The sequence below is a fragment of the Callorhinus ursinus genome, unplaced genomic scaffold, assembly GCF_003265705.2.
Source record: "Callorhinus ursinus isolate GAN/ISIS: 27379988/994484 unplaced genomic scaffold, GSC_fseal_2.0 scaffold15, whole genome shotgun sequence".
In the NCBI taxonomy this organism is placed as follows: domain Eukaryota; kingdom Metazoa; phylum Chordata; class Mammalia; order Carnivora; family Otariidae; genus Callorhinus; species Callorhinus ursinus.
In genome coordinates this window covers 650,996-678,687 of record NW_027397077.1, presented here as the reverse complement: position 1 = coordinate 678,687, position 27,692 = coordinate 650,996, and the positions used below count along the sequence as shown (strand labels likewise).

Sequence of the window (27,692 nt, the reverse complement as noted above, 5' to 3'; positions counted from 1 at the left end):
CCTGCAAGCACCCCAGGTCCTCTGTCGGGGCTGCCTGCCTTATTGCTGCCCCCTCATACCCCAGCCCGCTCCCCTGGGCGGGCAGGCCCAAAGTGAGGTGCAGGGAGGGGAAGGCACTTTGTGAGACTGGGGTATCTGAGGAGGTCTTGGTCCTCGGCCCGGACCCCCAGTGCTGACCTGGGGAGCAGAGAGGAGCCCAGCTTCGGCCCTCTTCGGTGCCCAAGAGCCCCTTCTGCTCCCGTCCTGGCTCCATCCTCCCCTTGGGGCTCTTGGGAATGGTCATGGCCATACCTCAGCCTGAGAGTGGTGGTCAGACCAGCCCAGGACAGAGGGCCCCTGAGCCACCCACCCTCCTCTGGCCCCTCCACGACCCTGCACTCAGACGGGGCCTCTTGTGCAGCTGAAAAAAACGCAGAGGGGCTGGGGGGGGGGGAGGGTACGCCTTCTCTCTTCTGCACACAATCCCCTCTGTTGCCCCTCCGGGGGAGAGGCCTCGACCATCCTGCCCTGGGGAAGCTCTTCACGGGGGTTCTCGACCAGTGTGGTCAGGGTTAGGCCATGGTGGGGGTGGGGGGTGAGGAGGGGGGGTCTGAGAGCAAGAGAACCCTGAGGGGGTGGGGGTGGGGTCAGGGAAGAAGAAATGAACTAGGGGCGGGAGAAGGGGAGCAATGTGGCCGTGTCCTGGTCTGGGAGCCTTAATCTAGCCACACACTCGAGGTCACAGGGGCCAGCCAGGAAGTGACCGAGCAGCCCTGGACAGAGCCAGTGCAGCTGAGGGTGAGGTGCCAAGGTCCCTGCCCCCAGCCCAGGGTGGGGGACCGAGGCCTAGAGAGCTCTGGCCGGGACAGGGTCCCAGCCAGGAGTCTCCCCCGTTTCCGGACTGTTTCCACCGGCACCCGTGACAAATTCAGCCACGCCCATGTCTCTTGGCAGTTCGTGGCCAAGGTCACGCTCAGCGCACAGGGGAACCCAGATGAGGACGCCCTCCTGCCCTCCAGGAGCGGAGCAGGGAACCTGTGCATGGGAGGCTGGGGGCTAGCAGCTGGGCGACTCTGGGGCAGGGTGGACGGTAGCCCCCCAAGGAGGGTGGTTTGGCCCGGGAGTCCTGTGTCTGGGAATCGATGGCAAGCACACGCACACAGGAAGTTGCCCGTACCGGGGTATTCCCCGCCGCACAGAGGCGGGGATGCCTATCAACAGCCCCATCACAGAAACCACCCTGTGCCAGCCGGGGTGGGGGGCCCGACACAGGAGGTGCAGGGCGACCTGCCATGGTGAGGCACTTGTTGGAGGGCGCTCGGGGGCAGCTGCTTTGGGGAGAGGGACTTAGGTGCCTACTTTTCTCCGTGTGGTTTTTTTTTGTACTGTTGGAATTTTCTATATCATCTGTCACTTTCCATAAAAACCTCACATTTTATTTATTTATTTATTTAGCTCCGTGCCCAGCATGGAGCCCAACGCGGGGCCTTGAACGCATCACCCTGACATCAAGACCTGAGCTGAGACCGAGAGTTGGACGCTTAACTGAGCCATCCCAGGTGTCCCCAAAACTCACATTTTTTAAAAAGGGTAGAATAGTAGCTTTAATTTTTTTTTTTTAAAGATTTTTTATTTATTCATTTGCGGGAGAGACAGAGAGAGAAGAAGCAGGGGGAAAGGCAGAGGGAGAGGGAGAAGCAGACTCCCCGCCTAACAAGGAGCCCGATGCGGGACTCGATCCCAGGACCCCGGGATCATGACCCGAGCCGAAGGCAGACGCTTAACCATCTGAGCCACCCAGGCACCCAAGGGTAGAATAGTAGCTTTAAAAAGGAGGGAAAATCTGATACAAGCTCTTCCACAACATGGCTGAGCCTTGAGGACATTATGCGGAGTGAGATAAGCCAGTCACAAAAGCATCAAAGCTATATGGTTGCCAAAGATGAAGTCCCTCCAGGGGTCAGGTTCTCAGGACCAGGAAGGAGATGGGGGGCTCCAGGGGCTGGGGGCGGGGGCCGGGAGTCCGCGTTTCGTGGGGACGGAGTTGCAGTTTGGAAGATGACGAGTCCTGGAGATGGAGGGTGAGGATGGCCGCACAACCATGTGAAGGTACTTAGAGCCACTAGACTGGATGCTTAGAGTGGCTAAAGTTTATGTGCATTTTAACACAATTAAAAACTTATTTAAAATGGTGGGGCGGGGGGAAGGGCAATCAGATCCGAGTCAGTAGCTAGTGCTGGATTCCTTCAGCTTGCAGCCCCACCTGAACCCCCGGAAGCCCCCAGAGCCCCTCTTGGCCCACCTCACTGTCTCCAGTGTTAGATGGGGGTCAGAGCACCAGTTAGAGACGCCACGAGTCCTTCCAACGTGACGCCTCTCGCGGAACCGTCTTCGTGGAGACTGTGATTTCTTTCTGTCGTACTCTGAAGGCAGATGGGCACCCACCACTATGCCTCCATTTCCCCTTATTCCCGGACCGGGCCTCAGCCTGTGGGCAGGGACAGTAACCCACTTCCGGCCAAGAAGAGGGTGCTCTGACCCCGGCCAGCTTTGAGGTCTGGCTCTCCCAACCCCAGATGCCCCGTGTCTCCTCCCGGGGACCTCAGTCCCAGCTGCTCCATCGGGCCACATGCTGGAGCTCGGAGCTCGGACAAGGCGCTGGAGACCCTCGGGCAACCTTCCAGCAACCGTGGCTGTGGAGGTGCTGGGTGCATTCAGATCTCACCCCACACCTCCAGCCCTCAGCCTCCTACTGGGAGGTCCTACCTCCCCCCAGTCCCCACCCACCCCTCTTGAGACGGCCTTGAGGTCAACTTGCTGTTCAGAACAATCAGCCTCCTTCTCAGCCAGGACATCAGGGGCAAAGTGTGGCTTATACCTTGCAAAAGGTATAACAGAATAAGAGGAGAGAAATAATAGAATAAATAACAGAATAAATGTGCATCAGGCCCCACTGGAGAGCCCCCCCCCCCCCCGCCACCTCCGCAAGCATCACACACCTGCTCCCTCTACCACCCTGGGGAGGGGAGGGCCGCCTACCTGGTCCTGCGGCTCGGCCCCTCCCCAGACTTGAAGGAGGGAAGAAGAGAGGTGGGCGGCGGTGAGGATGGAGGGCTGCTTTATTCATCAGGCCTGTTTTTCACTGCGGTGCAATCCAGGGCTGCAGACGCGGTGGTTGGAATGACAGGCCCTTAGGATCTGGCGCCTCCGCGGGTGAGGAGTCCGGGCCTGGCAGGCCGGTCCCCTGCTCAGCACCTCACCAGGATGCAGGCTGCGTGTCCACGGGGTCGGGTCCTCATCCGCACTGGTCATTCCCCCTTCCCAACAGGGCCAGGAGACCCTCCCTCCAGTCTCTCCTCTAGCAACCTGATCGCAGCCATAGGGCCCGCCCACTCCGGGGACCCGGTGCCCTTTCCCATGCCCTTCCCAGAGGCTGCAGCGGCCAGGACCCACACCCCAGGACACCTCTCCCCAGCGCTTCCAACCGGAAGGCCAGTCCGTGGGCACACAGGGCCCTGAGACCCATCCTCGACGTGGGCTTGAGGCAAGGAGGAATCTGGGACAGCTGAGCCTCATTCACCAAACTCCCCAGAAGCCCCGACTCTCTGGAGGGGGAGGTGTGGAGCACCAGGGGACATCGTGTGTGGGGTGCACATGGACGAGGGGTTCCCTGGAAGGCAGCAAGGACCACTCGGGGAGATGGAGGACCGCACCTGGGAGAGGACAGACCCCATGGGCAGCGCAGTCTCAGCTCGGAGACTCAACTGGTGAGGCCTGGCGGTGGGCACTGGTGGGGAAGTGGAGGAAAAGGCCAGCCAGGAGCCTCAAGGGGTATCCGCTAAGAGGACCCTAAGAAGAGCTGTGGTCTCCCACTTCCTTGGAGGCGGGGCTGGATGGGAGCAGGCCCAGGTGAGCTCAGAAGGGGTGATGACAAAGTCACAGGAGGTGTGTTGAGAGGAAGGGGGGGGGCCCAGCTGGGAGCAGGGACCAGAGAGCACGGAGGGAGGGTGGCTTTGTGGGGTGCGGGAGGGAAAGACACCGTGCTGGGCAGGCGGAGCAAGCTCAGAGCCAACACCAGTCTTTAAATTGGGTTTTCCATGCACAACACTCAAAGGAAACACCGCTCCTCTCCTTTCTACTGAAAATAAAAACTGAGTTGGGAATGAACTTTCCAGAAAACTCTGTGGGTGGGGTGACACCCTGGGGCGGGAACAGGGCCCTCCTGCAGAGGCATGGGGTGGCCACAAGGGGGCGGCACTTGGGGTCTGGGAACCGCGGGGGCGCAGGGGCAGATGGGGATTCGACGGCAAGCAACAAGGCCGGAGAGGATCTCATGGAGTTAGGTCAATATTTAATTTTTAACTTTAATGTGCAAATAAATAGAAAAGGAAAACTACATTCAAAACAGCTGCAAAGGAAGTACAAGCCCCAGAACAGAAATTCTTCAAAAACAGAAGAGACGCTCCCTAGAAGCATGCAGGGCGGGGCTCGGCAGGGTGTGGCCCACACCCCAGGCCCACACGGAGGCACGGAGGGGGCCACGGGCTCCCAAGGATGGCGCCGGGAAGTTCTGGTTCAGGAATTCTGGTAAGTTCCCTTCTTACAAAACAAGGATGTGGACAAAGTGCCTGGTAGACTTGAGCAAACACGGGCTAGGAGACCCTGGGCGGGCCACGCTGGCCCTGGAATCGCCCAGACCCCGAGTCAAAGGTTTTGCAAACCTTGAGTTCCACAGGTAACTCCTAGAAAACTTCTAGAAACACGTCTCCACTTCCCAGAACCGCGGATTTGGCACAGCTCAGTTTTGGGAGGGTGAGGGCTGGCTGCTGGGCAGGAGGCTGCACACAGGGATGGTTCTGGGCCCCGCTGTTGGTCGATCCCCTTCCGATGGTGCCAGAAGCCCGGCCAGGGCTTCTCAGGGTGCAAGAATTCTAAAGACCTGGTCCCTGGCCCGAACTGCTTGGCATTCTTGGCACAGAAAACCTTGCACACCTCTGTAGGACAGTTGCCTCAGCCCCTCACGCCCATACCCCGTCCAAGCGGTGGCTGTAGGAAGGGCAATGTCAAGGGCAGGTCTGCAGAGTCCCATGAAGAAGGCTCTCACTGCCCAAGGAACCGTGGGACTTGGCTGTTGCAGAAGTTACAACCACTAAGAGAGCTTATGAATAAATATGTGTGTGCATATATATATTTTTCTAGAATGTCCTTCTTAGGTACATGGTCGCACCGCTATAGGCCCTCCCAGTGTGGGGCCGCTTGAGCTCAGCGGGAGTCTCAGGCTGAGCCCCCTCCCCTTGAGAGCTCCGAGTGCGGCTGCCAGGTCAATACAGGGTTAGGAGTCTCATTTTTTCCAGAGTGGGGTCTTCTCGACAGTTCTGGTGCTGCCCACCCACTTTATATCTTGACAAAGCAGAATCTCAACAGTTTGGCTGAAAGGGCTCCTCCTGCTTTCAAAGTGACCAAGGACCCCAAGCATCAGCTGGGCCTAGCCCAGGCCCCGACTACCAGATGCAGGCACGGCCCAGCTCGGGAAGTTTCTGGAAGCTTTCAGAACCATTCAGGAAGGACGTGCTTTTCAAGCAGCTCCACCCCAGCCCGACTCCTTCGATGCTGGGGTCTCTCGAACCCCAACACACACCCCCGCCCGGTTCATCACGGACTTTCCCAGACACTGTATGCACAAAAGGACCGGTGGTGCCCCCACCTGGGGATTTGGCACGTGTGACAAAAGCGGCCCAGCAGGTGCATAAGGCAATCACTTGCTCCCTGGCTCGCATGTGGATCCTCCCCCTTCCAGCAGGGAGTGAGCCCCCCCGAGTTCAAGGGCAGGAAGGACTCAGGTTTGGCACAGGACGGGCCCAAAGGAAGCAGGGAAGCCGAAAGGGATGGCAGCACGGGGCCACAAGCCAACACAACCCCACCGTTCTCGGGCGCTCGCAGCCTGTAGCAGCGAGGCTGGGCGCCGCTCCGCGCCCCTCAGCTGGTTCGTGAAAGCGCCCGGTGCAGCTGTGCGCCGGGGCAGCGGCCGCGGACGGAGTCAGGGCGAGGCTGCACGGCGACTGTACTGCACCCGGTAGCGGGTCACCGGCAGCCCGTGCACGTGCGCCGTCTCGCAGAGCGTCTTGCAGGGCACCATGTCTTCGTCCTCCTCGCCCATCAGCCAGTCCTGCACCAGGCCGGCCGCCTCCACCGTCACGTTGTCCTCCAGCCAGCGGCCGTGCCACTCCTCGAAGTGCTGGTGGTGGCGCAGCAGGACCAGGGGCTGTACCTGGTGGGGGGGGGGGGGGGGGGGGGGAGCAGGGGTGCGGAGTCAGGGCAGCCCCAGACGGCCGTGGGCCAGAGCCCGGAGCCCAGGGGCGCACCCCTCCCAGACGGCCGTGGGCGGGGAGGGGCACCTGCTTGGCCCGGCAGAGAGTCCCGCGGCGGTACATGTAGTCCTCAGAGTTGACGATGAACATCATCTTGTGGGTGCTCAGCTTGAAGCGGCAGTCCACGTTGCAGGCGCTCTCCACCCCGACCAGCCGCTTCCAGGAGCTCTTGGCCTCACCACGCAGGGCGCGCACCTGCTCACACTGCCACCTGCGGAACTTCTTGAGGTTCCTGGGGGCGAGAGGAGGATCTGCAGACTGGGAAATCCTCCGGGCACGTAAGCATCGGGGAAGGCATCCGACTTCCCCGGGGTTGGAGAAATGCAAATGGAAGCAGTGGAAACCACCACCCAACCCCTCCCACCAGCAACGCGTGAAACCCAGTCAGGGCCCGGTGCTGCCGGCGGCGGGAGGGGCCTCCCTGGGCCCGCGGGGAAGGAAGCGCATGTGCGGGTCCTCTTACCTCTGCAGAAACACGGGCTTCAGGAGGAAGCCCTCAGTGGGCGAGCTGGACGCCCCCTCGGTACCCACGTACTGCTCCACGTACCGAGCCAGGTGCTGTGGGGCCAGAGGGAGGCAGGCCTGTGTTTTCATCCCCACCCCGCAAAAGCATTAGGAGGGTGGCAGCTAGTGAGGAGCGGACGCGTGACGGAAGCCACCAGACGGCGGCTCTAGATGGAGCACTCGTCTAGAGCCGTGAGCTCGACAGCTGTGGCACTTCATGCTCACGTGGATAAATCCCTGCCACGTCTCACCCTCTCTGTCCGTCACGTGACAAGCTCACACAGGGAACCGGGCCCTCACACAGAGGAGAGCGGGTCTGGAGAGCAGGAACGACATCAAGACACACGCAGCAGGGCAAGGCCAGGGAGGAGTTGGGGATGAGCAGAAGGCAGGGCTTGCAGGGGCCGCCTGGGGCTGTGTTGGGCATGGCCTGCAGTGTCCCGTGACCCTTCATCTACTCGCCACCCTCTAAAAGCCAGAGGCTCCTCCAGACTCAAGCCTAACCAAACCACATTTGCTGGAAATTTCCGGAAGAGGCAGGATGTGCAGACCCCCGAAGCACGTAGGAAAGGATGCAGTGAGGGAGCCCCCCAGCTGGCTGTGGTGGTGGGGGGGGGGCCCTGACACTGTGAAGCAGGCTGGGGGCTTACAGGCCCCAGGACCCCAGGTGGAACGTGCATCCCGGAGTGAGGCCAGGGGATTTCTCCATCTCTGAGTCACGGAGCGCGAGCCAGGGCTCTGGGCTTTGTGCACGTGGAGCGCAGGCTCACGCGCCCCAGGGTCTCAGCGACCATGCGGAGCGCAGGCCCAAAGGGGGCATCACAGTGTTGGCGGCAGGCGGGAGGAGCCAGGAACAGGGTTGTGGGGGGAGGGCGGCCCGACTCTCACATGGCCTCCTGCCCCGGAACACCCCCACTGGCTCCCCGCTCAGGCTTCCAAGGACAGCGTTCGGGCTGCAAGTGAGGCTTCTCTGGGTGGACATTCGGCAGCCTGGGCTTGGCCAGTGTGTGCCCAGGGCTTGTGGGGGGGGCCCACAATGCTGGCCGTGGGTGCCCCTGACCCCCACGGTGGGTTCGAGGTGCAGAGCACGGGGCTGAGGTTCTCACCTGGACCTCCACGGGGTCCTCTGTCTGGGCCTCCTCGGTGTCTAGAAGCTCGATGGTCATGATCACCTGCCCTTTGCGCTGGAGGAACATCACCTAGGGAAGAAGGGGGACGGGCAGCTGAAGCCACGGGGAGAGCCCAGGTGAGGCTGAAAAGGCATCTACGACTGCCTTCCCCGGCCTCCAGGGCCCAGTAAGAGGAGTGTGTGGTTATCAGGCAGGCAGGCAGGCAGCCACGTCAAGGCCTGGCCCCAACCCGCCTCCTGCACCCGAGCAAAGCCGCCGGTCCTCCCCCCTCCCCGTTGCGAGCACCCCTCCTCGCAGCCCCGGCCTCGTGGGGGACAGAGCGCGGCCCCCCCCCCTTACCTTGAAGCAGTTCTCATCGGCCATGCACCGCTCGGCCTTCCACTGGTAGCTGGTCTCCCTGGCGGCGCGCACGCAGCGGGAGGACAGGTTCCCCCCCGCGGCACCCCGCTTCTTCTCGTTCAGGTAGAGCTCCACCACCTTCAGACAGACGTCATCGCTCACGAGGTGGTGCAGCTGCGGGGAGGGAGAGCCAGTGGGCGCCCGGCAGGCCGCCCCCTGGGGAGGGGTGAGGCACAGCTGCCGCCCACCTCCCGCCGGAGGCCGCACGGTGCCCAGGGAGGAGGTCCGCCAAGTCCACAAGGTGGGCCTGGAGGCCAGGGTGCACCGGGCCGTGCTGGGCAGCCGCAGCACTAGGGACAGGTGGCACCGGGCCAGATGGGAGACCAGACCAGCCTGGGCGTGAGGAACGCACAGAAAAAGTACCGAAAAAGTCCCCAAAATGGGGACGGGGATTATCCCAAGGTGGTGCCGTGGCAGATAATTTTCCCTAAGTGTTCTGCTATCAACACAATTAACTCTTGTAATCCCTATAAACGGACTTAAAACCTGCAGCTGCAGGAAGGGAGGAGCAAAGGAAGCAGCCGGGCGGCGGCGCCCTGGACAGGCTTCCGCAGACTCGGGGCCTTCCCCGCCGCTGCTTTGTTGAATAAATACAACGTGTGGCCACACGTAAATCTCACATGGTGCCTGGCACACGGCAAGGTCCCAGTAAACACCGGCCGCTGTTACCGAAAAGAAGAAATGCTAATCAAACAAGGAAGAAGAGGCAAAGAGCACCAACAGGGCCCCGCAGGCTGCCGACGGCGGCACGGAGGACCCCGAGAGCATGCGGCCTGCTGGAAAGCGGGGAGCTCTCGGGGCAGGGGGTCCTGGCCCCTACCAGGGCTTCGGCTAAATACCCCCGTTTTTCTAGCTTTTAAGAAAAAAAAAAAAAAAAAAGAGTTCTACAGGAGACACTTGTGGAAAGGGGAATTAAAAAGAAAAAAAAAAAAACAACATTCATCAGAGTGTCCAGTCCGGTCCAACCCTCTGGGTGCTACAGACGAGGCTGCTGTCCCCAGAACGGGGGCCCACTGGGGGCAGACTGGAGACGGCCAGCCCCGGGATGCATGCCCAGCCCTGTAACGGCCTGAGCACTGGGGGCTGTCCCCGTGCCAGAGGCCAGGCCGCGGGTGCCTGCCCACGGGGAGGGCTGAAAGGAGGCAGGACTGGGGCTGTCCGGAAGACCCACCGAGCTGCACGCTTCGGATCTGGGCACGCTTCTGGGGGTGTTTTTGCCTCAAGGACAAGTCTGTAGAGCCTGAAAAGAAATGCCGTTTCTAGCAACCGTATCTGGGTGGGAGGGTCAGGACACTATTCTTTCCTTGGCTTTTTTGCTTTCCGGCGAATAGCCTTCCTGGGCAAACAGGAAACCAAGTCAAGCTGAACAACAATTCTGGTGGTAACTGAGCAGGACTTACGTCCCAAGACCACATCTGCCTCATTGGGGGGTTTGCTGTTTATAATAACGTGACTGATTCACGTGCCTGACTTTCTCTCGTGGACACTCAGCTGTCTTGTCTTTTTTGCTATTCTCAGCGATGCGGGTAACTGGCCGACCGTCTCCCTCCAGGAGGAGCGGGCCGTGGTTCCTCACGTGTCGCTACCCTCAAGAAAGCTGTGCGGACCAGGATCAAATGAATCCCTGTACAATTGCCGAAAGGTGGCAACGACCCACGCGCCCATCCGCAGGCGACTGGATGAACCAATGTGGTCACTCACTGCCACTGCACTGTTCATGGGAAATCGGTGAATTTTGTGTTACGTGAATCCTACCTCAGTAAGAACAACAAAAGGAAGGTGCTGACCCTGGGGATGAAAACAGGGCCTCTCCCGAGGGGCTTGAGGCCGCCCGGCGCACGCTCACCTGCCTGGCGATGCTCTGCACCAGCTTGTCCATGGTGAAGCCCACATAGGCGTGGATGGTAAACATCTCACGCAGTGTGTCCTCGTACTGCGTGGGGTCGATGCTGCCCTCCAGCAGGCTCCGCACCATGTCCAGGAAGGCCGGGTAGTACTCCTCCAGCTCCACCTCACCTGAGGGGCGGGGACCGAGGTCACCCAGGGCCAGAGACTCGCGCGGCCCTCACCGAGATGAGCCCGCGTCTCTCCCACCACAGGCTTCCTCGCACTGGCCCCGAGGAGCCACCTGCGTCCCCGCCCGGCGGGGGGAGGGGAGCACCCGTGCAGCCCCCCTGGGGGCCCCAGGCCTTACTTGGCTGCTTCAGCCGCAGCTCCATGGCGGGGTCGTTGCCCTTCTCGCGGCGGCCCTCACAGAGCAGCTTCTCCCGCTCCTTCTCGGTCCGATACTCCAGGAGCTGCTTCTGCGCCTGGCGGTAGATCTTCAGCAGCCTGGAGCAGAGAGTCTGGTGGAGGCGCAGGAAGAAGTACCAGTTGTTGTTGGCGAAGAAGAGGCTATACACGTCGTCCAGGGGCTTGTGCTGCTGTGGTGGTTGCTCGGCGGCCGGCGGCTCGCCCACGGCCCCCTTCTCCTCCGGGGGGCTGCTCTGTGGCCCTGGTGCCGGCTTCTTCCGGTCACTGGGGTCAGCGCTCTGGCCCTGGGGGCTCCCCCGGCCCTCATCGGCGGAGTCCTCAGACGCGCCCAGGTCCAGCTGCTGGGAGAAGAAGAGGCTGGGCACGAACTGGTGCACCAGCTGGTGGATGGTGCCCTGGTCCTCCTTCTGGATGGCTGGTTGCCGCTTCACGTAGTAGCTGATGAGGGCGGCCGCGTCCTCCAGGATCTGCCTGTCCTCATACACGAAGATGAGGTGCGGCTCGCTGGAGGGGGCGCTACGGCCCTCGGAGTGCTGCTCCTGGTGCTGGGGGGACAGGGGGCCATTAGGCAGGAAGTGACCAGCTGGGAGAAGTCCAAGATGTGGGGGATGGGGCCAGGGCCACAGGGCTCTAAAAGCATCACACTCTGATCCGGGTGCAGCCCAGCGCCTCCCGCCTGCCCGGTCCCATTCCCCAGCCTTTTACTCCAACCACTGTCCTCTCTGGGTCTAGAGTGGTTTGATCTACAGGAGCATGGTCAGCCCCATCACACCCCCCAGGCCTTCCCTGCACTGCTCATGACAGGACCGCAGTCCCTGGCATGTCGTCCTGCAGCCCCCGCACACCTGGCCTCTTTCAATGCTTCAGGGGTGCTGAGCTCCCTCCTGCTGTGTGCAGGACCTTTGCACATGCCCCTCTGTTCTCTGGCCCTGGAAAACCATAGCCCCTGCTCAGTCTTTATCCAGCTCGTGACTGCTTCCTACGAACCTGTAGATGATCACAGTCCCTCCAGACTGCCTTGAACTGCCTGCTGAGGTCAGGCCTGATGACGCTCTCTCCTGGGTGACACCGATGCCCAGCACCAGGTACCAGGCACCGAGGCTGACACACACCCAGGCTCTCGGAAAAGTGAGCGTGGATGCCATCCCTGCGGGTGGGGAGCTCCCGGGGGCAGGGCCGGGTTTCCCTCACCTCTCAGTGACCAGCCTGGGGTACAGCACTGAGGGGTCTCCTTGCACAGCCATGGAAGGAGTGACTGACAGACAACAGGCGCAGGGCCTGGGCCTCGGCTTTCTGGGGTGGGCGACTCCTGTCTCTTTCCACCAGAGGTCGTGCTCCCCCGGTGCCACTGAATTCTGCCACAGCCCGAGACCGCCTTCCCCCAACAGGGAGGAGTCCTGGGAGCTGGTGTGCCCGGCGCCCGGCTCTGGCGTGACCTTTCTCCTACTGCTTTGTGAGTCCCGATCCCATTTGTGCCCCAAACGCCCTCAAAAATCTTTTCAAGTCCTTTCCCTGGGGCAAGTTTCAAGGCACAGAATACAGAACTGGGCTCTGCTAACGCCCAACCGCGAGGTGCCGACCTCCCTATGCACGAAGGGCTTGCACGTGCAAAGCTCACAAGGCTGGTGGGCTGACCTCTGGCCCCAAACAGCGCCCTGCCCTTTCCTGTTGGCCCCCAGGGCAAGAGCGAAGGAACTCAGCGGTGACCGTGGTGGGCCTCACGGGTCATCTCATCAACTCTCATTCTGACGATGTCCCACAGACCCTATTTGGGGGAGTGGGGGTGGCGCTCTCGGGCCTGGACCACCGACTCGGGGATTCAAGTGAGGAAGCCAACTAGCTGCAGGTGGGCCCTGCGGGGCCGAGGGTGGCCCAGGGCAGGGAGGCAGGAGGGAAGGGGCTTCCTATCACAGGCCCCTGCAAGCAGCTCACTCCCCGCACGCATTTTTCGATGCCTAAATCCTCGAAGCCTGGCCCCAGCCCTGCCTCAGGTCTGTGGTGCAGGCCCCATGAGCCTTACTGTGTCAAAGTTGGCAAGAAGGCGCAGGGCAGTGGCTAGAGGCAGAGCCCTAGGGCCCAGAGCCCTGGTCGCCTGTGACCGGCCTCGGCAAATGGCCACCTCTCCTGCCTTGGTTTCATCGCAAAACCTCTCCTGCCTTGGTTTCATCGCAAAACCGGGACAATAATACCGCATTGTAAGGTCTGTGAGCATGTGTCGGATGGAACGTTCCTTCTCAGGGTCTACCTGTGCCGGGCACACAGCTGGCAGCAGAGAAAGGAAAGCTGAAGTCACCTGAAGGAAGGTCCATCGAGGCCCCAGGGGTAAGCGGGGAGGGGAGAGCCCCCTGCCAGCCGCGGCGGAACCGCTACAATTCTCCCCCCGGACCCGCTCTAGTCTGACTGCCACAGGAACACACCCTCCACCCCGACACGGCCCTGCAAGAGGGGTGCTGGGGAAACAGAGGAACAGAGAGCCGGCAGCCTGCCTGAGACTGGGAGAGCCGGAGGTGGAGCCGAGACCCCTGGCCTGCTCAGCCCTGCGCAGAGGGCCTCACCTCGTCATAGACGCTCTCGATCTCGTTGAGTAAGCTCTTGGAGCGAAGGGCCTTGGTGTCGTTCTGTTTGAAGTTTACGGCCTGATGGTCCAGGGACTTGAGATACGCCTTCTCGTACTGCTCCCGCCAGATCTTGTTGAAGCCCTGCTGGGCCTCCCGCCACTCCTCCTCCTTGGCCTTTAGCCTGCAGGGTCAGAGGCGCTCAGCATGGGGACAACCCCGGGCACCCACCATGGGCAGCCTGTCATCCACCCACAGGCCCTGCCGAGTGCATTCCAAACTCAGGAAGCCGGCTCCCAGCCTGGGCCACGGGTTCTGTGCTGAAGAAAAGAGGACGGGCAGGAGCAACAGCTCTGCAGAACCAATGTGGCTGGTTTTATAGTTTCTCAAAATATCGCTGCCCCAACACCTCCTCCCTGCCCTGGCCCATGGCACTGCCCACACTCTGGGTAGGTGCTAGATCAACCACGGGGCTCACTCGCTTGGCTGCAAACCCCACGAGAAGGGTCTATGTCAGCCTGGCTCAGCTCTGCAACCCAGGGCTGAGCACAGCACGTGGTCAAGGGCAGCCACTTCATTAATAATTAATACCTGGCACAAAAAGTAGCTAGCACAAAAAGATTCCCCAAATGTACTAAGTAAAAGACAAGCTAGGACGGTCCCATTTGTGCTTTAAAATAGTTACTTTTCGTGTTTAGATACGATTATGTGCATGGTGGTAAGTTCTAGAGGAACAGAAACAATTGTTCAGTGGTGCTTTTCTCTTGGGAGTAGAACGGGCGACGAAGACAGACTGGAAACCGCACTAAGCCAGCCCGAGGCCCCGCGGAGCCCCTCCCAATCACACTGGTGACAAACAGCACTAATGAGCTCCCCGGGGACGGCCTGCGGCGGGGGGGGGGGCAGCCAAAATCTGGACACCTTTTCAGGACGACGGGGACAGCAGTGACAGGGTTTTTCTTGAGGCTCTCGATGATCTCTGGAGCCTTGTCACCGTAAATGCGGTGGATGGCACGGCGCTGGATCACCTCCGACGTGCCCCCCAGACAGTCGTCCAGCCGGAACTTCTCCTGGTCTTCAGGTGCCATCCGCGAGAGCTTCTTCTGCACACTTTCCAACACGCGGATCGTGGCCAGGTTGGTCTCCAGGACAACATCTAACTATGGAAAGGAAGGCAGGGGCTGGCTGTTGGGGGGCAGCGGGGCCCTGGGGACCGGCCTAGGTCGGCAGAAGAGAAGTGTGGACAGAACTGGTCAACTTCTGTGTCTTGGAGGCGGGGGGGGGGGGGGGGGGGGGATGATGGACGCCAGGCCGTGGAGGCCCTGAAGCGGCTCCAGGGGCCCAGAGCAAGAAAGGCTGGTTACGGGGCTGGGGTCCGACCTTGGCAATGGTGCAAGCCAGGTGCCCACGAAATAAGACTTGTGGGCCCCCTCCCACCGCATGAACATCCGGTGGCTAGAACACAGGTGGACCCATCTGAGGAGGGATACGGTCCCCAGGCTGACCCCACTTCACGGGCATCAGGGGACAATAAAAAGGGAGGACTCGAGGTACTTACAGCCCCGGGGAAGACTCTCCAGGGCACGTGCTGATAGGGAGCCAATTCCCAAAGGAACACACTGTGTGATTCCACTTATGACAAAGTGACAGAGCTGGAGGACAAGTCAGTGGTTGCCAGGGGTCGGGAGGGAAGTGGGGAGGGCCATCAAGGGCGGCAGGAGGTTATCCCAGGGGTGGGGGAGCGGCGGAGTACCTTAGTGGTGGAGGACACTCTCGCGCGCACACACACGCCACACACACACGCACACAGGCGTGCACAAATACAAGTTCAACTATGGAAATGTGAGTAAGATCTCAGGGTGAGTCAATGGCAACCTCCTGGCTGGGACACCGTGCCCGCGATTTTACAAGCTGTGACCGCTGGGAGAAGGGTCCCTGGGATCACCTGCTGCATATAAATATACAACGATCTCAGTAAGTGTTCCAATGAAAAAAATTAAGGTAACTTGAATTGATTAATTAAATGTAAATAAATATATATATTTAAAATCGAAAGAAACAGCACCATTGCCTAGCCCGCCTAAAGGCCGGCAAGGCAGAACAGGGACACTTTTGGGTGCTGCCCCCTGCTGGAAAGTGCTGGAATCCCAGATACTAGAAGGGAGACTGGGGAGGGTGGAAGGGAAGATTGAGGATACGCGTGGGGTGGAGAGGGAGAAAGAGTGAAGTGGAGCAGGGGGGGCAGGCTCGCACCCCACGCCCGCCCGGCCCCAGCAACACCAGCACACACACCTCAAAACGCTCGTCCTCACAACGGTGCAGCTGCTCTTCGTAGGGGGTCTTCTTGGAGCTGACGAAGGTGGAGTCCTCGGACCAGGAGGGGAAAGAGACCCAGGTGTCGTTCAGCACCTGCACCGAGAGGAAATGCCATGACCAGGGCGGGAGGCCCCGGCGGCCAGAGCCGTTTGCTATGCTGTCCAGCACAAAAGATACGGAGACAGGTAACGAAATCTGCATTTTACAGGAAACCACCTTCTCATACAAATAGCAACCTTAACTTTAAAGTAGTTTTAAGAGAAAACAGAGGACTTCGGCCAAGGAAACAAATCGTACTATTTCGGGGGTTGGCAAACTTTCTCTGTAAAGGGCTAGATAATAAGTATTTTAGGCTTTGCGGGCCCGCCCGTCTGTCAGGACGACTGAACTCTGCCTTTGTCCTGATAAAGCAGCCACAGGCACTAGGTAAATGAATGAGCATGTCTATGTGCCAATAAAACTTTATCTGCAAACACAGGCATAGGGCCAGATTTTAGTTTGCTGACCCCTGGACTATATATCCTGAAATCCAGCAAGCACTCTTGAATTCTGGAAACAGAGTAACAGCCTGTCTACTAACCTCGAAAAAGTATTCAAGGGTCAGGTTAAACAGAGACATACCAAGGGCAGTGAACCTGGGACAGAGCAGGCTCCTGGCAGAAATACATGTAAATCTAAATGGAGGAAAATGCCAAAGCCAACGCCAAGGCCATGTGCTCTGCGGCCTGCCAAAGCTACCAGTAGGGAAGGAACCATCAGCTCAGGCACTTTGTCTGGCCGCATCCCAGCACCGTCTGTTATTCAATATTTAGGGGGCGGACACTCAGTTTTCATGTAAAACATGGGGGTGATGGGTGTTTTTGTGGTGTAGGGGGTGATGCACCACGTAAGCTGACAGGAGCCGCCAGGGAGCACTACCTCCTTGCAGATGGCCGTCCTCCCACTGCACTTGGGCTGCTGGTAGGTTTTGGGGAGCGCTCGGTAGCTGGATCCAATGCGCTTGCAAGACGCGTAGTCAATTTCCCGGCTTATTCCATCCCCGGATCTGTCGCTCATGGGCGGGGCAAATGACAGCTCTTTCACCCCCAGGAAGGACTTGAACTGTGCAAAGAGTTCTGGAAATTTCCTTCAGAAATAAAGACAAACAGTAAGTTGGCTTCCCTGGGGCTTTCTGGGAGGGACCTAGTGCTTTTGGGATGGCCTCCTGTAAACGCCTGCTGACGGTGGTCAGAGAGGAGGGCCGAGAGGTGGAACCAAGCATCAGAGGTGTGTAATGTCCTCAAATGTGTGAGTAAATCTGCCTTCCGCCCTTCTGTCACCTGCCAGGTCCCAACACTAACAGGAGAGCCTTGAAACATGCTGGAAGAGACAATTCGGACTGGCAGAAGCTGGGGCTAGTGATGTTCTTTAACTGGAAAAGGCCGGGCATCAGGCTGGGGGTCGGTAAACTACTGCCAGGCTGCCCGCCCATGCCTGTCCCTGCAAATAAAGTTTTATTGGTACACCACTGTGTCCATTTGCTTGGCGGAGCCTGTTGCTGCTCCGGCGCCAGAGTTCAGCAGTCCCGCCCCTCGGCCCCGACAGGTCAAGTCTGCCAACCCTCGCTCCAGAGCCGTCCTACCTGAGGGGGATCCCCTCCCAGACACACTCTCACAAGTCATAACGTAATGGCCATGCAATAGGAAGGCTTTAATACAACTGGCCCCCAGTATCAGCTGGATTTTTGGTTAAACGAGTACCAAATCCTACCGAGGGGCGCCTGGCCAGCTCACTCGGTGGAGCATGTGGCTCTTGATTTTGGGGTTGTGAGTTCGAGCCCCACGTTGGGTGTAGCGATTACTGAAAACAATCTTAAAAAAAAAAAAATCCGACCGCAAGGGAGCAGGTACTTGGGACGGGTGGCATGGCGATCCTGCCCCCCGCAGCCCCCTTCCTTCGTGGACCACACGCTCCCCTCCTGAGATGGCCGTCCACTGTGCCCCACCATAGGGACCCCATGCCAATTCCACTCACAATGAAAACCCAGGAGCACACGGAAATGCAGGGAGGGAAGACATCAACAAAACCCATGCAGAGGACACCTGACGTTGCAGCCGTGACAAATGCCGACCGTGAATGCTCCGAAGGGGGAGTGGTCACTCTGACACAGCCCACTCCTGCCCCGACTCTGGCAGCTCTCGGGGCCCCTGTACCTGGCTGCCCCTGGGCGTGCAAACCCAGACCAAGGCTCACACCTCGAGAGAGGCCTTGTCGGGGCGACTGCTAGCCCAGCCAGGCGTCACAGCAAGGCGAGCGAGCAGAGGCCCGCTGTAGTTCTTCGCTGCACATCCCCATGGCCCTTCCCCGGCACTGCTCTCAGTGCGTGGAGATGGGAACAGTGGGCCCCAACCCAATACTGCCCACCCATTCAGCACCTCAAATTTCAAGCTCCTTCATTCTTCTCCCTTAATCCCCCCCCACCCCACCGGACAACGGCAGGAAGTAGGTTTGGCCATTATGCAAACAACATGCTGCTGGTAGGAAGCGGATCCCAATTCGGACTGGGGGCTGGTGACGCGCCCAACTGGGCGTGCCCGCCCCGCACAGGCCTCCGCGGGCCCCTCGCCTACCACAGCATGTCATCTTTCCAGCAACAGCGCCCAATCCACAGCCGGGACCCAGACCCAGAGCACTGGATTCTGAGCTCACAGACACACTGCCGTGGGAGTGAGCATGCAATTCGAGTCCATATAAAAAGCCAGCCTCGGTTTAGCCGAGGGTGTATAACAGCGCCATCCTGCTCTGGGCAATTTTTCAGAGTGTTAAGAGATCTCCACCAGCCTGGGAAAGTGAACCCAAGTGAAAAGGTCACCCTGGCGTGTGTACCCCCTCAGGATCTCAGGAAGCACTGCCTGACGACCCTAACTTGACCTCTGAGTATCCCAACCTATGGAGCATGACCTTAGTTATTAGCACTGACTATAGAAACCGGGGACAAACGTCCTTCATTACAGACCCTGCTGAGAAAGCCACAACTCGTGCAAGTAAGGGAATAGTACGCAGTCACTACCGATGATCATGCAGACGCACACTGCACGCTGAAAGACATCCAAAAAAAACAAAATTAAAAAAAAAAAAAAAAAAAAGGATGCTGCAGCCCAGCCTGATAGCACGTGTCCCGAGGGCAGAGGATGAGCGAAGGGCCAGCTTCTGGGCCGGGCCACCCTAGACCCACCCATCACCACGGCAGCTCTCTTGTGAAGCGCTGTCTCTGACAAAAGTGAGAGGCACACACTCTGGGCCCCAGCCTCCTCGTCTTTAAAAGAGACTGAAACACGGGCGTCTGCGTGGCGCACTTAGGCGTCTGACTCTTAGTTTTAGCTCGGGCTGTGATCTCGGGGTTGTGGGATCAAGCCCCTCGTTTGCCTCCACGCTCGGCGGGGAGCCTGCGTGAGTCTAACTCTCCCTCTCCCTCTGCCCCTCCCGCTTGGAGTCGCTCTCTAAAATAAATAAATCTTAAAAAAAAAAAAAATTTGAAACACATCAAATGTGTCCATGAGCCCGTATGATGCTTTCTAAAAAGAAAGAAAGAAAAAAAGAATTGGTCCCTAATTGGTTCCGGTATGACAGGAATGTGACTCATCATCCAGCCATTGTAATAAAGGGAGAAATCAAGCACCTACCCTGGGCCGCCAAAAGGTGAAAAATGCTGTTGAGGGTCTCTCTTGTGCAACCCCCAGTGAACCCATAAATGAATGAGCCACAGAAAGAATGTGGACGCCACTGCCTCCCGATGGACAGAGGGGTGTGGCGGATAGGGCTGTGGGTGTCGGGGCGCCGCCACAGGCACAGCAGGGGATAAAGGGGGAGGGAGACTCACAGACGTGTTCCAAAACAAAACCCAGACGAGGAGGCAAGAGTGAGCTGTGTGCTGGACGGTACCCGCACCACCCTTAGTGCAGGGAGGCACTCGCTCCGCAGTGATACTTTTCAGGGGGGAGGGAGCACAGTGGGATGGCCCAGGGAGGGGCTCCTGGGGGCTAGCGAAGGTCCACACGTGACTTGGGTGGTGGGCACAAGGAGCTTTGCCTAAAAATGATTCATCAAGTCATCCATCATGTGGTTTCCTGGATCTGTGCTTTATTTTGTATTTAAAAAGAAAACTTAAAAAACTTTTTAAAATCAATAATAAAGGGCTCAGGGAGCGCCTGTCCCTGGGGAATGACTTTAGGGCTAAATAAGCCGCTACACAGTCATTATAGAATGTGCACTTGCCACATCCCAGACGCTATTTTAAAGGTCTTAAGTGTACGGCCCACCTGGAGCGCTCTGAAACTGTGCGTGGTATCTCTAGAAATCCCCTTTTCATAACAGGAAAACTAAGACTCAGACTGTCTAAGAAACTTGCCTGACGTGACAGAGCTGATGAGCAGGAGGCGATGCTGGGGCTGGCCCACCCCGCTCCTAAAGCACACTGTGCGTGTGCATTCACCTGCTAGAAAACCCCTGCCCTCCCGGCGGCCGCCCCAGCCCCCAGGGTCTGCCCATCTGCCCACCCTCTGCAGCAGCCTGTGCCGGAAGCAGGCCGCTGACCCCACCGACAGGGCTTCTCTCTGGCCGGCAGGGGTGCCGAGTGGCCATTTCCTTCTTCCTGTCAATTTCTGATTGGCAGAATTTTTAAAAGCATGCATCAAGTGAATCCCTAGAGGATTATATTGGGTGAAGAAAACCCAATCCACAAAGGTTAGGTACTATGTAATTGCATCTATATAACACTTCTGTTATGTCAGTTTTAGAGCTGGAGCTCAGATTAGGGGTTTGCCAGGGGTGTGGGGCCAAGATCAGGGTGGGGGAGGAGGACGGACGCGGGTGTGGGTACCACAGGTCAACACGAGCATCCCTGTGGTTCTGAAGCCGCTCAGTGTCTTGACTGTTGCGGTGGACACAGGACGCTTCGCAGGTGATGGAGCTGTGCACACGCACGCATGAAGCAGGAAAACCTGACAAGACAGCTGGATCGTGCGAGCGTCAGCATCCTGGTTGTCACCGTGCGAGAACAGGGCCCAGGACCTGTCTGTGTTCTTTCTCACTCTACTGCGGCTCAATCCAGAATGACCTCCACCACCATGGCAGTTTACAAACAAAAATCAAAGAAAGCATTGACTGTTTCCCGAAAGCGACAAGCAACAGAAAGGTGGAAAGACGTTAGGGATGCACAACCTCGCGAGACGTCCCGGGAAGTATCACTCACCCGAGAAACGGGCTGACGAGCTGGAGGAGCTCAGAGCCGGACACGAGCTCCTGGTTGAAGAGCGCGATGCAGCGGAGGAAGTTCTCGTAGACCTCCTGGCTCTTCAGTACCCTGCGAACCTGCAGGGAGAGGGAATGAGGGGGGGCCCTGGAGGGCCAGGCCCCACCCGCACTCCCCACTCCACCCCACCCCTCCCTCGGCTCAGACATCACTAGGTGAGCACGGAGTCACTGATGCACGTGCTCTCAAGCAACCGGTTGTGGTCAGCAGGGCAAGGGGCTCCAGACAACTAATTCACAGCTCGGAGGATATGTGCGCGGGGCCAGCTTGCTGGCTCCTGTCACTGAGCCTGGGCAGGAGCCCCATGACCACCCTGGCTTTAGAAAAGCCACACAGCTTCGGGGAGGCCGACATGTGTCTTCAAACCTGCGCGGGTCCCGAGCTCTGCTACTTTCTGCCTGCACTGCCACCCACGATGCAAAGCTGGGTGCCGGCCCCTTCTCCCCGGCCTACCCCCCAGCCGCTGCCCAGCCTACCGGCTCCCTTCGCAGGGGCTCTCCCGTCCTGCACACCTGAGCTGGGTGAGGCCAGCCTCGACGGCTCACCTTGTCAAAGAAGGAAAACTCCTGCAGGGTGCCGTACTTCCCCACGGCAGCGATGGACAGGTCTTTGGTACCTCGGAGTTTCATTTTCTTCTGTGGAGAGAAATCCCGTGCTATGAAGGCTCTGGGCATCTTTGTCAGAGTTAGGGCGTCGCCGGCGCTGAGCTCCCTGACAGCAACTGCCACGAGGGGCTGGATGGGGTCTGCGCAGGACCCCTGTGGAGAAAATCTCAGGACCACCCATCTCAGCCTCTGTGGCCTAGTGAAGGCTGCTCCACCCATGATCTGGGTTCTAAATTTCAGCAGTTTAGGGCTTCTGGTAATAGGTGGTAGCATCACAAAATTGGAATAGCAAGGGAGATGTATCCTGGGATGTAGTATCAGAAACCTCTCCCCCTGCCTGTTTTGTCCCGTGGGCTGTAATGGCGGTGGCAAGGGGATAGAGAGAAGACAAGATGATCCTAGAGAAGCCTGGGTTTTAAATCTCTGTTAAGAGTTTTGTCTCTAAGCTGCGCTTAGCCCAGAAATTGGCTGCATGCTTGAGGCACTGAAGACCCTACAAAACCATCTCCCAATGCGGGGGACATGTCCGGAGGACACAGAAGCCAGCTCAAAGGGGCCACATCGGCCAAATCTGAGACAGTTTAGATGCCAAGATGAACAATAAAACTCACAGATCACAACCCAGAGTCCCTGCTCATGTAGGTACCCAATAAATGGGGACGAAGGAAAAGCTCTTCCTTACAGTAAAGAACCAACTAGTAAATGAACAAAAAATGATGGAATTAGAGTCATCATCATGGGTGATGAGTGCAACAGGAGCTGAATCTCCGCCCCGCTCACCCCCCAACGGGGCTTCTTGCGCAGTGACCGACCTGCACAACTGCACATGGTGGCCTGCCCATGAAAGAGCATGGCGAAAAGGAGCGGACCTAGCAGTACATCCTGTTTCTACAGGAAGAAGTAATGCTCCTCATAACAATCCTGTGAGCCACGGGTAATGAGTGAACAGCCACCTTAGAGGTGAGCCGAACTCCTCAGGTCCCACAGCTGGTGAATTCCAGTGAGACCAGGGTCCAGACTCAGCCCATGCCCTGGGCACACTGCTTCCTAGGTCGTCTACAGAGAGGGCCCGGTTGCTGGGGGTCCATATAGGTGGACATCTATGTGCACAGCTGATGGTTACCTTGGCTGGTGCAGACACCGGACGGAGAAGCGAGGGCCGAGAGCGCTTTTTGCTGTGTTCCAGATTCTTCTCATGTTCACTCTTCTGGACACTGTTCATTTCACACGGCCCATTTCCTGTGAACTACAAACACAAACACAAGAGGTGATTAGTGCTGGAGAGATATAGCTGGGCTCCTCGGTACTGGCTCTTGGTGTCTGGGTGTGTGGAACCGCTTTGGGCTCAGCCCATGGCCCCAGTGAATGCTGCCTGCCACAGGCCAGGAGCCCCGTCTGCAACTCTAGCTCTTCAGATGTTCGTTGTTTTATTAGAGGAGAGACCCGGGTACCCAGATTATCACAGTTTAACATGGCTGTGATGGATGACGGTCCTGATAGGTGAAGGAGGGCACAGTGGGGAGACATGAGAGTTGGGCTTTGGTGCGCAGGGCTTACCCAACAGACCACTGACAACAGGGGTCTGCCTGCAAGTTTGCACACCCCAAAGAAAGAGAAAGCATTTCAGGCAGGGGACTGGCATGCACGAAGCCCTGGCAGCAAGAAACAGCCGATGGCCACCAGCTTACGGGGGGCGGAGGGGGGGCGGTCTTCCAGCCAAGTCTGTATTCTTTTCTATGAATGGAAAAACCGGTCTTGAGGAGTGTCATCACTCAATGGCGGGCTCGTCACTGGTCCTCCCAGGCTCTATGCTTAATAGATAGGAACGCTCATCACCAGTGGGGTATCTATAGGGTGTTGCCAATATTTATGAGGAACAGTTCTGGAAAAACAGTGCAGGACTGCATTTATGTGAATGTGCCAGAAAGCTGAGCAGACATGGGGAAGGCAGACAGACCTCAGGTTCTCTGCAAGATGTGTGCTGGGACAGGGAGGTACCTGGCAGTCACCCCACCACCACACCTGGGACGTGGAGACACCACCTGAAGGGAGTACTGCTGGCCCAACGTGTGGGCTGGGTGAGTAAGTTGTGGTGTATCCAAACAAACCAGCCAGGAACTACCAGATACCAGTGTGCTAGCTCTGTGTGTGGAGACAGGCAGACCTGATACATTCTTACAGGAACAAGAAAAAAACCCTAGGGGCAGAATAAACAGGATACCATTCAGTTTTTCTTTAGGATAAACATTTGTTTGCCCCTGTGTAGGAAATTTCTGGAAAGATACATAGTATAAGATACTTGTGAGTACCTAACTCTGAAGAGAGCAACCAGGAAACTGCGACAAGGAAAGAGAAGTTTACTTTTCAAGTCTGATGTTCTAACTAGTGCTGGATTTTCTCATTAACACACATGGTTTTTATGACAATAATTGTAACAATATTAAAGACCTATCATTTAACTACAGGCAAAACCTGACCCTCAGGGGATTACGCTTCTCTGGAGAAATTTTCTGAAGATTCAAAGCTACTCTAAGAACCTGAAGTGGAAACACCTTTGACTGCTATTTCTTGTTATAGATGCCAGAACAGGTGCAAGCACCAACTCCTGAAGGAGGGGGCCAGGTGACACCGTGAGCGCTGAGTGGGACAAGGGCCCTCCCAGGGAGACTCATTGCTCGCCCAGCCACGCCTCCCCCAGCTGGAAGGCAAGCCCAGTCTTACCCAGTTTCCTTAACACTTCAGACAGTTCTTACTTTTTATAGTTACATGTCCCCATTTGTGACCGTGTCAGCTAGATGGACCCTCAAAGACCCTTTGGGCATATTCACCATGCTCAGCCTGTTTTTGTAAATAAAGTTTTATTGGCACATAGCCATGCCCACTGGTTGCCATACCATCCAAAGCGGTTTTCCCCACCATAACCCTGCAGCCAGGTCTTTGTGACAGAGACCCACTGGCCTGCAAAGCCTAAGACGTTATCAGGCCCTTTACCAAAAAAAAAAAAAAAAAAAAAAAAAAGTTTGTTGACTCTGACTTAGGCCAAGTGGTCACATTTAATAAGAACAATATCAGATTTCATCTTTAGTTTCTTTTTCCTGCTGTTTTAATAAAAATTCAAAATTTAACAAAGGACGGTGAGGATAAAGATCAAATTATACAACAGATTCTTTGTGGGTGTTTTTAATAATTTTTAAAGAATTGATTCAATCGTTTGAAATGTACAAGATGCTCTAATCAATGAACTCTGCTGAATCGGTAACAAATGCTATTTCAAAAAACTGTGTGGGCAGGTGCCCTTTCCGTATTTTTCTGGGCCGGCTTTGTCGGGGTCCAGCTCCGCAAGTGCTGAGTGGTGCCCAGCAGGGGGAGCCGCGACCACAGCAATCAGAGGACAGGAGGCTCCACTGCCCCCTGCAGCCCGCCCAGCACTGAGTCCTGGACACCAAAAAGGCTGCCCTGGAGGCAGGCCTGCAGAACTCCCCGGCCTGCGCCGTGCACTGCCCCCCACAGCTGTAGAAGGGGCTCCGCTTGCAGTCCCTGCCTCACCCAGGCCAAGGACTTTGCTGAGGAAACTCCCAGCGGGCTTAGGGGGAGACATCCTCATGGCCGCTTCCTAGAGGAGGAACTGAGGCTTGCGGGTATGACCTGCCAGGGGTCCCTCCACGTGCACCCTTGCTCCAGCTCCTCCCCCCTCCCGCCCCCCCCACCGGCCACCTCCTGTCCAGGCAGAGCTGCTCTCTCCAGCCTCCTTGGGGTGTGGACAAAGGGCACGGCCCTGGCCCTTTGATCTCTGCCAGAGCGGGGAAAGATGGCCTGGGACTCAGCCAGGCCTTTCTTCCCGGCGGGGGAGGGGGCTACCCCTGTCTCCCATGCTGCCCCCAGCAAGGGCAGGGTTCAGGAGAAGAGCTGCCATCACAGGGGCTAGAGCCAAGATGTAAGAGGCGGATCCAAGAGGACGACAGTCAGCCAACCCACCAAGCGTGCCCTGTGAGGGGGCGAGTCAGGGCTGGCCGGCATGCGGCAGCGCACAGCTCCGGCTCCCGGGGGACGTGGAGGCCCGAGTGTCCGCAGCTGACACAAGGCTGCGCGGCGGGCAGGACGCGGTGAGATCCCTCTGCTCCTCGTCTACGGGGCCCCTGGGGCCAGTGAGGTGGCTCTCTGGCAAGCAGAGAAAGAAATGGGAGTGATGCTAGGACGGCACAGGACATCATCTGGGAGAAGGGGGCCAAGCGCAAGGAGGGATGCTGTGCCTGGCGGGGGAGGCGCTGAGAGTGGACGTGCGGGTGCGGACACGAGGAGGTGGGCTCAGCCGGGAGTGCAGCCGCCTTTGGTGCAGGTGGGCTCGCTGTCCCCCCAGGGACGGGGTCAGGAACTCCACAGGAGCACTTTGTTCAGCCCTCCCCAGGGGCCTCCCGCAGGCCCGGCAGCAGGCTGGTTGGTCCTGGGGAGGCAGGGGGAGGCCCTGCCGCCTGGGTGGACACTCGGGGAGGGCAGGGGGGACAGAAGACGTTGGCACAGGGAGGGGGCGGGGACAATCCATCTGGATCCTCTGCCTGCTTTTCCTGAACAATCCCAGCTCTTCTTTCCAGAGCACTGCACCTGTGCTGGGTTGAGCGCAAAGCACTTAAGAGGATGCTGGCTCGCCAAGTCTGAGCAGGAAGGCCTTCATCCCCGTGTGAGAGAGAAGGCAACCAGGCCCGGGAGGTGAGTAAGGTTGTTGGCTCAAGCCCTCCTGGGCGCCTGCAGACATGGAGTGAGCGTCTCGACCTGGACTGTGTGTTCCCAGGGCTCTGCCTAGCCCTCTAGCTCCTGAGGATACCCAAAGTTCAAGGCAGGGTGAAGGACAGGCGACAGCTCTAGGACCTGATGTCAACCCCACAGGGAGGCACAGAGCTTCTCTGACTTTGACTCAGGAAGTGCTTCCTGGTGGCATCCCGACTTTGAGGTGGCACTCATGGGCGCTGGAAGGCCATGTGACTCTTGGTGGTACCCAAACCCACACACCCCACCAAGCCCCTCCCACTTCAAGAGTGCTGCCCCCCAGCCCTGCCCCCCACTGCATCTTCCTTTAGAAGCAGGACCCAGGAGAGGTGGTAGTGATGCACTTCAGTGGGGGGTGGGAGAGGGGGCCTCTCGTGTGCGCAGGACCCAAGTCACCATCCGAAGCAGAGAAGAACAAAAAGAGGAAAAGGAACAGTCAACAAACTAGGAATAGAAGGGTGTTTCTTCAATCTGATTAAGGGGTATTTACTTATGGAAAGCCCCCAGCTCCCAGCACACTCAGGTGCAAGATAGAAAGCTTTTCCTGTAAGATCAGGAACAAGACAAGGATGCCTCCTCTCACCACTTCTACTCAACTCAGTACTAGAGGCTCTACCACAGCAATTGGGCCAAAAAAAAAGAACTAAAAGGCATTCAGATTGGAAAAGAAGGAAAATCATCTCTATTAGCGGAGACTATACGAAGACTATTAAAGCTGATAAACAGACTCAGCAAAGTCGCAGGAAACACAATCAACACAAAAATCAGTGGTATTTGTATACACTCATGACCCACAATCCAAAAATGAAATTAAGAAAAAAAAGAATAAGATATTTGGGGATATATTTAAATAGGAGGTGCAAGACATGTACATCAAAACCCACAAAATGTTGCTGAAAGAAATTAAGGAAGATTTAAATAAATGCAAAGATGCCTCATGTTCACGGACCAGAAGACTTAACATTATCAAAATGGCAATATTCCCCAAAGCAATCTAAAGATTCAATGCAATCCCTATCAAAATCCCAATGGCTTTTTTCCCTTTTGCAGAAATGGAAGAGCTGATTTTCAAATTTATATGGAATTCCAAATGGCTCTGACTAGCCAAAATGATCTTCAAAAAGAACACAATTCAAATCACTTCTTCATTTCAAACTTACGACAAGGTTATAGTAATCAAGACAGTGTGGTTCCTGGCCTAAGAAGAGACGTGGGGGATCAATGCACTGGAACTGAACAGTCCAGAAATAAATCCATACAACTATGGCCAACTGGTTTTCAACAAGGGTGCCAGGACCATTCAATGGGAACAGAAAAGTCGCTTCAATAGACGGTGCCGGGAAAACTGGATCTCCACTAACAAAAGAATGAAGTTGGATCCCTACCTCACACCATATAAAAAAAAAATTAACTCAAAATGCATCAATGATCTAACTATGAAAGCTAAAATTATAGAAACTTTTAGAGGAAAATACAAAGAGAAACCTTCCTGTCCTCGGATCTGGCATAGATTCTGAGACACTAAAAGCATG

At 57.3% G+C, this 27,692-nt stretch overlaps 1 protein-coding gene across 2 annotated transcripts in view; it reads right to left on the bottom strand.

The window, feature by feature from the left end:
* Positions 1–4,310: 4,310 nt before the first annotated feature.
* The window catches only part of SIN3B (SIN3 transcription regulator family member B), a 35,635-nt gene continuing 12,253 nt past the window's right edge, over positions 4,311–27,692 (bottom strand). The window contains exons 6-19 of one of the 2 annotated variants that reach the window (XM_073900937.1): positions 22,523–22,645; positions 21,340–21,429; positions 20,735–20,853; positions 16,423–16,630; positions 15,481–15,597; positions 14,110–14,348; positions 13,189–13,372; positions 10,575–11,178; positions 10,227–10,396; positions 8,321–8,536; positions 7,958–8,050; positions 6,811–6,905; positions 6,375–6,579; positions 4,311–6,247 (exon numbers count right to left, since the gene is read on the bottom strand). In XM_073900937.1, the coding sequence (XP_073757038.1) occupies positions 6,017–6,247; positions 6,375–6,579; positions 6,811–6,905; positions 7,958–8,050; positions 8,321–8,536; positions 10,227–10,396; positions 10,575–11,178; positions 13,189–13,372; positions 14,110–14,348; positions 15,481–15,597; positions 16,423–16,630; positions 20,735–20,853; positions 21,340–21,429; positions 22,523–22,645 (2,694 nt within the window). In that variant the 3' untranslated portion in view covers positions 4,311–6,016. The remainder of the gene's footprint in view (positions 6,248–6,374; positions 6,580–6,810; positions 6,906–7,957; positions 8,051–8,320; positions 8,537–10,226; positions 10,397–10,574; positions 11,179–13,188; positions 13,373–14,109; positions 14,349–15,480; positions 15,598–16,422; positions 16,631–20,734; positions 20,854–21,339; positions 21,430–22,522; positions 22,646–27,692) is intronic. The other variant, XM_025885057.2, reaches the window with a different exon arrangement.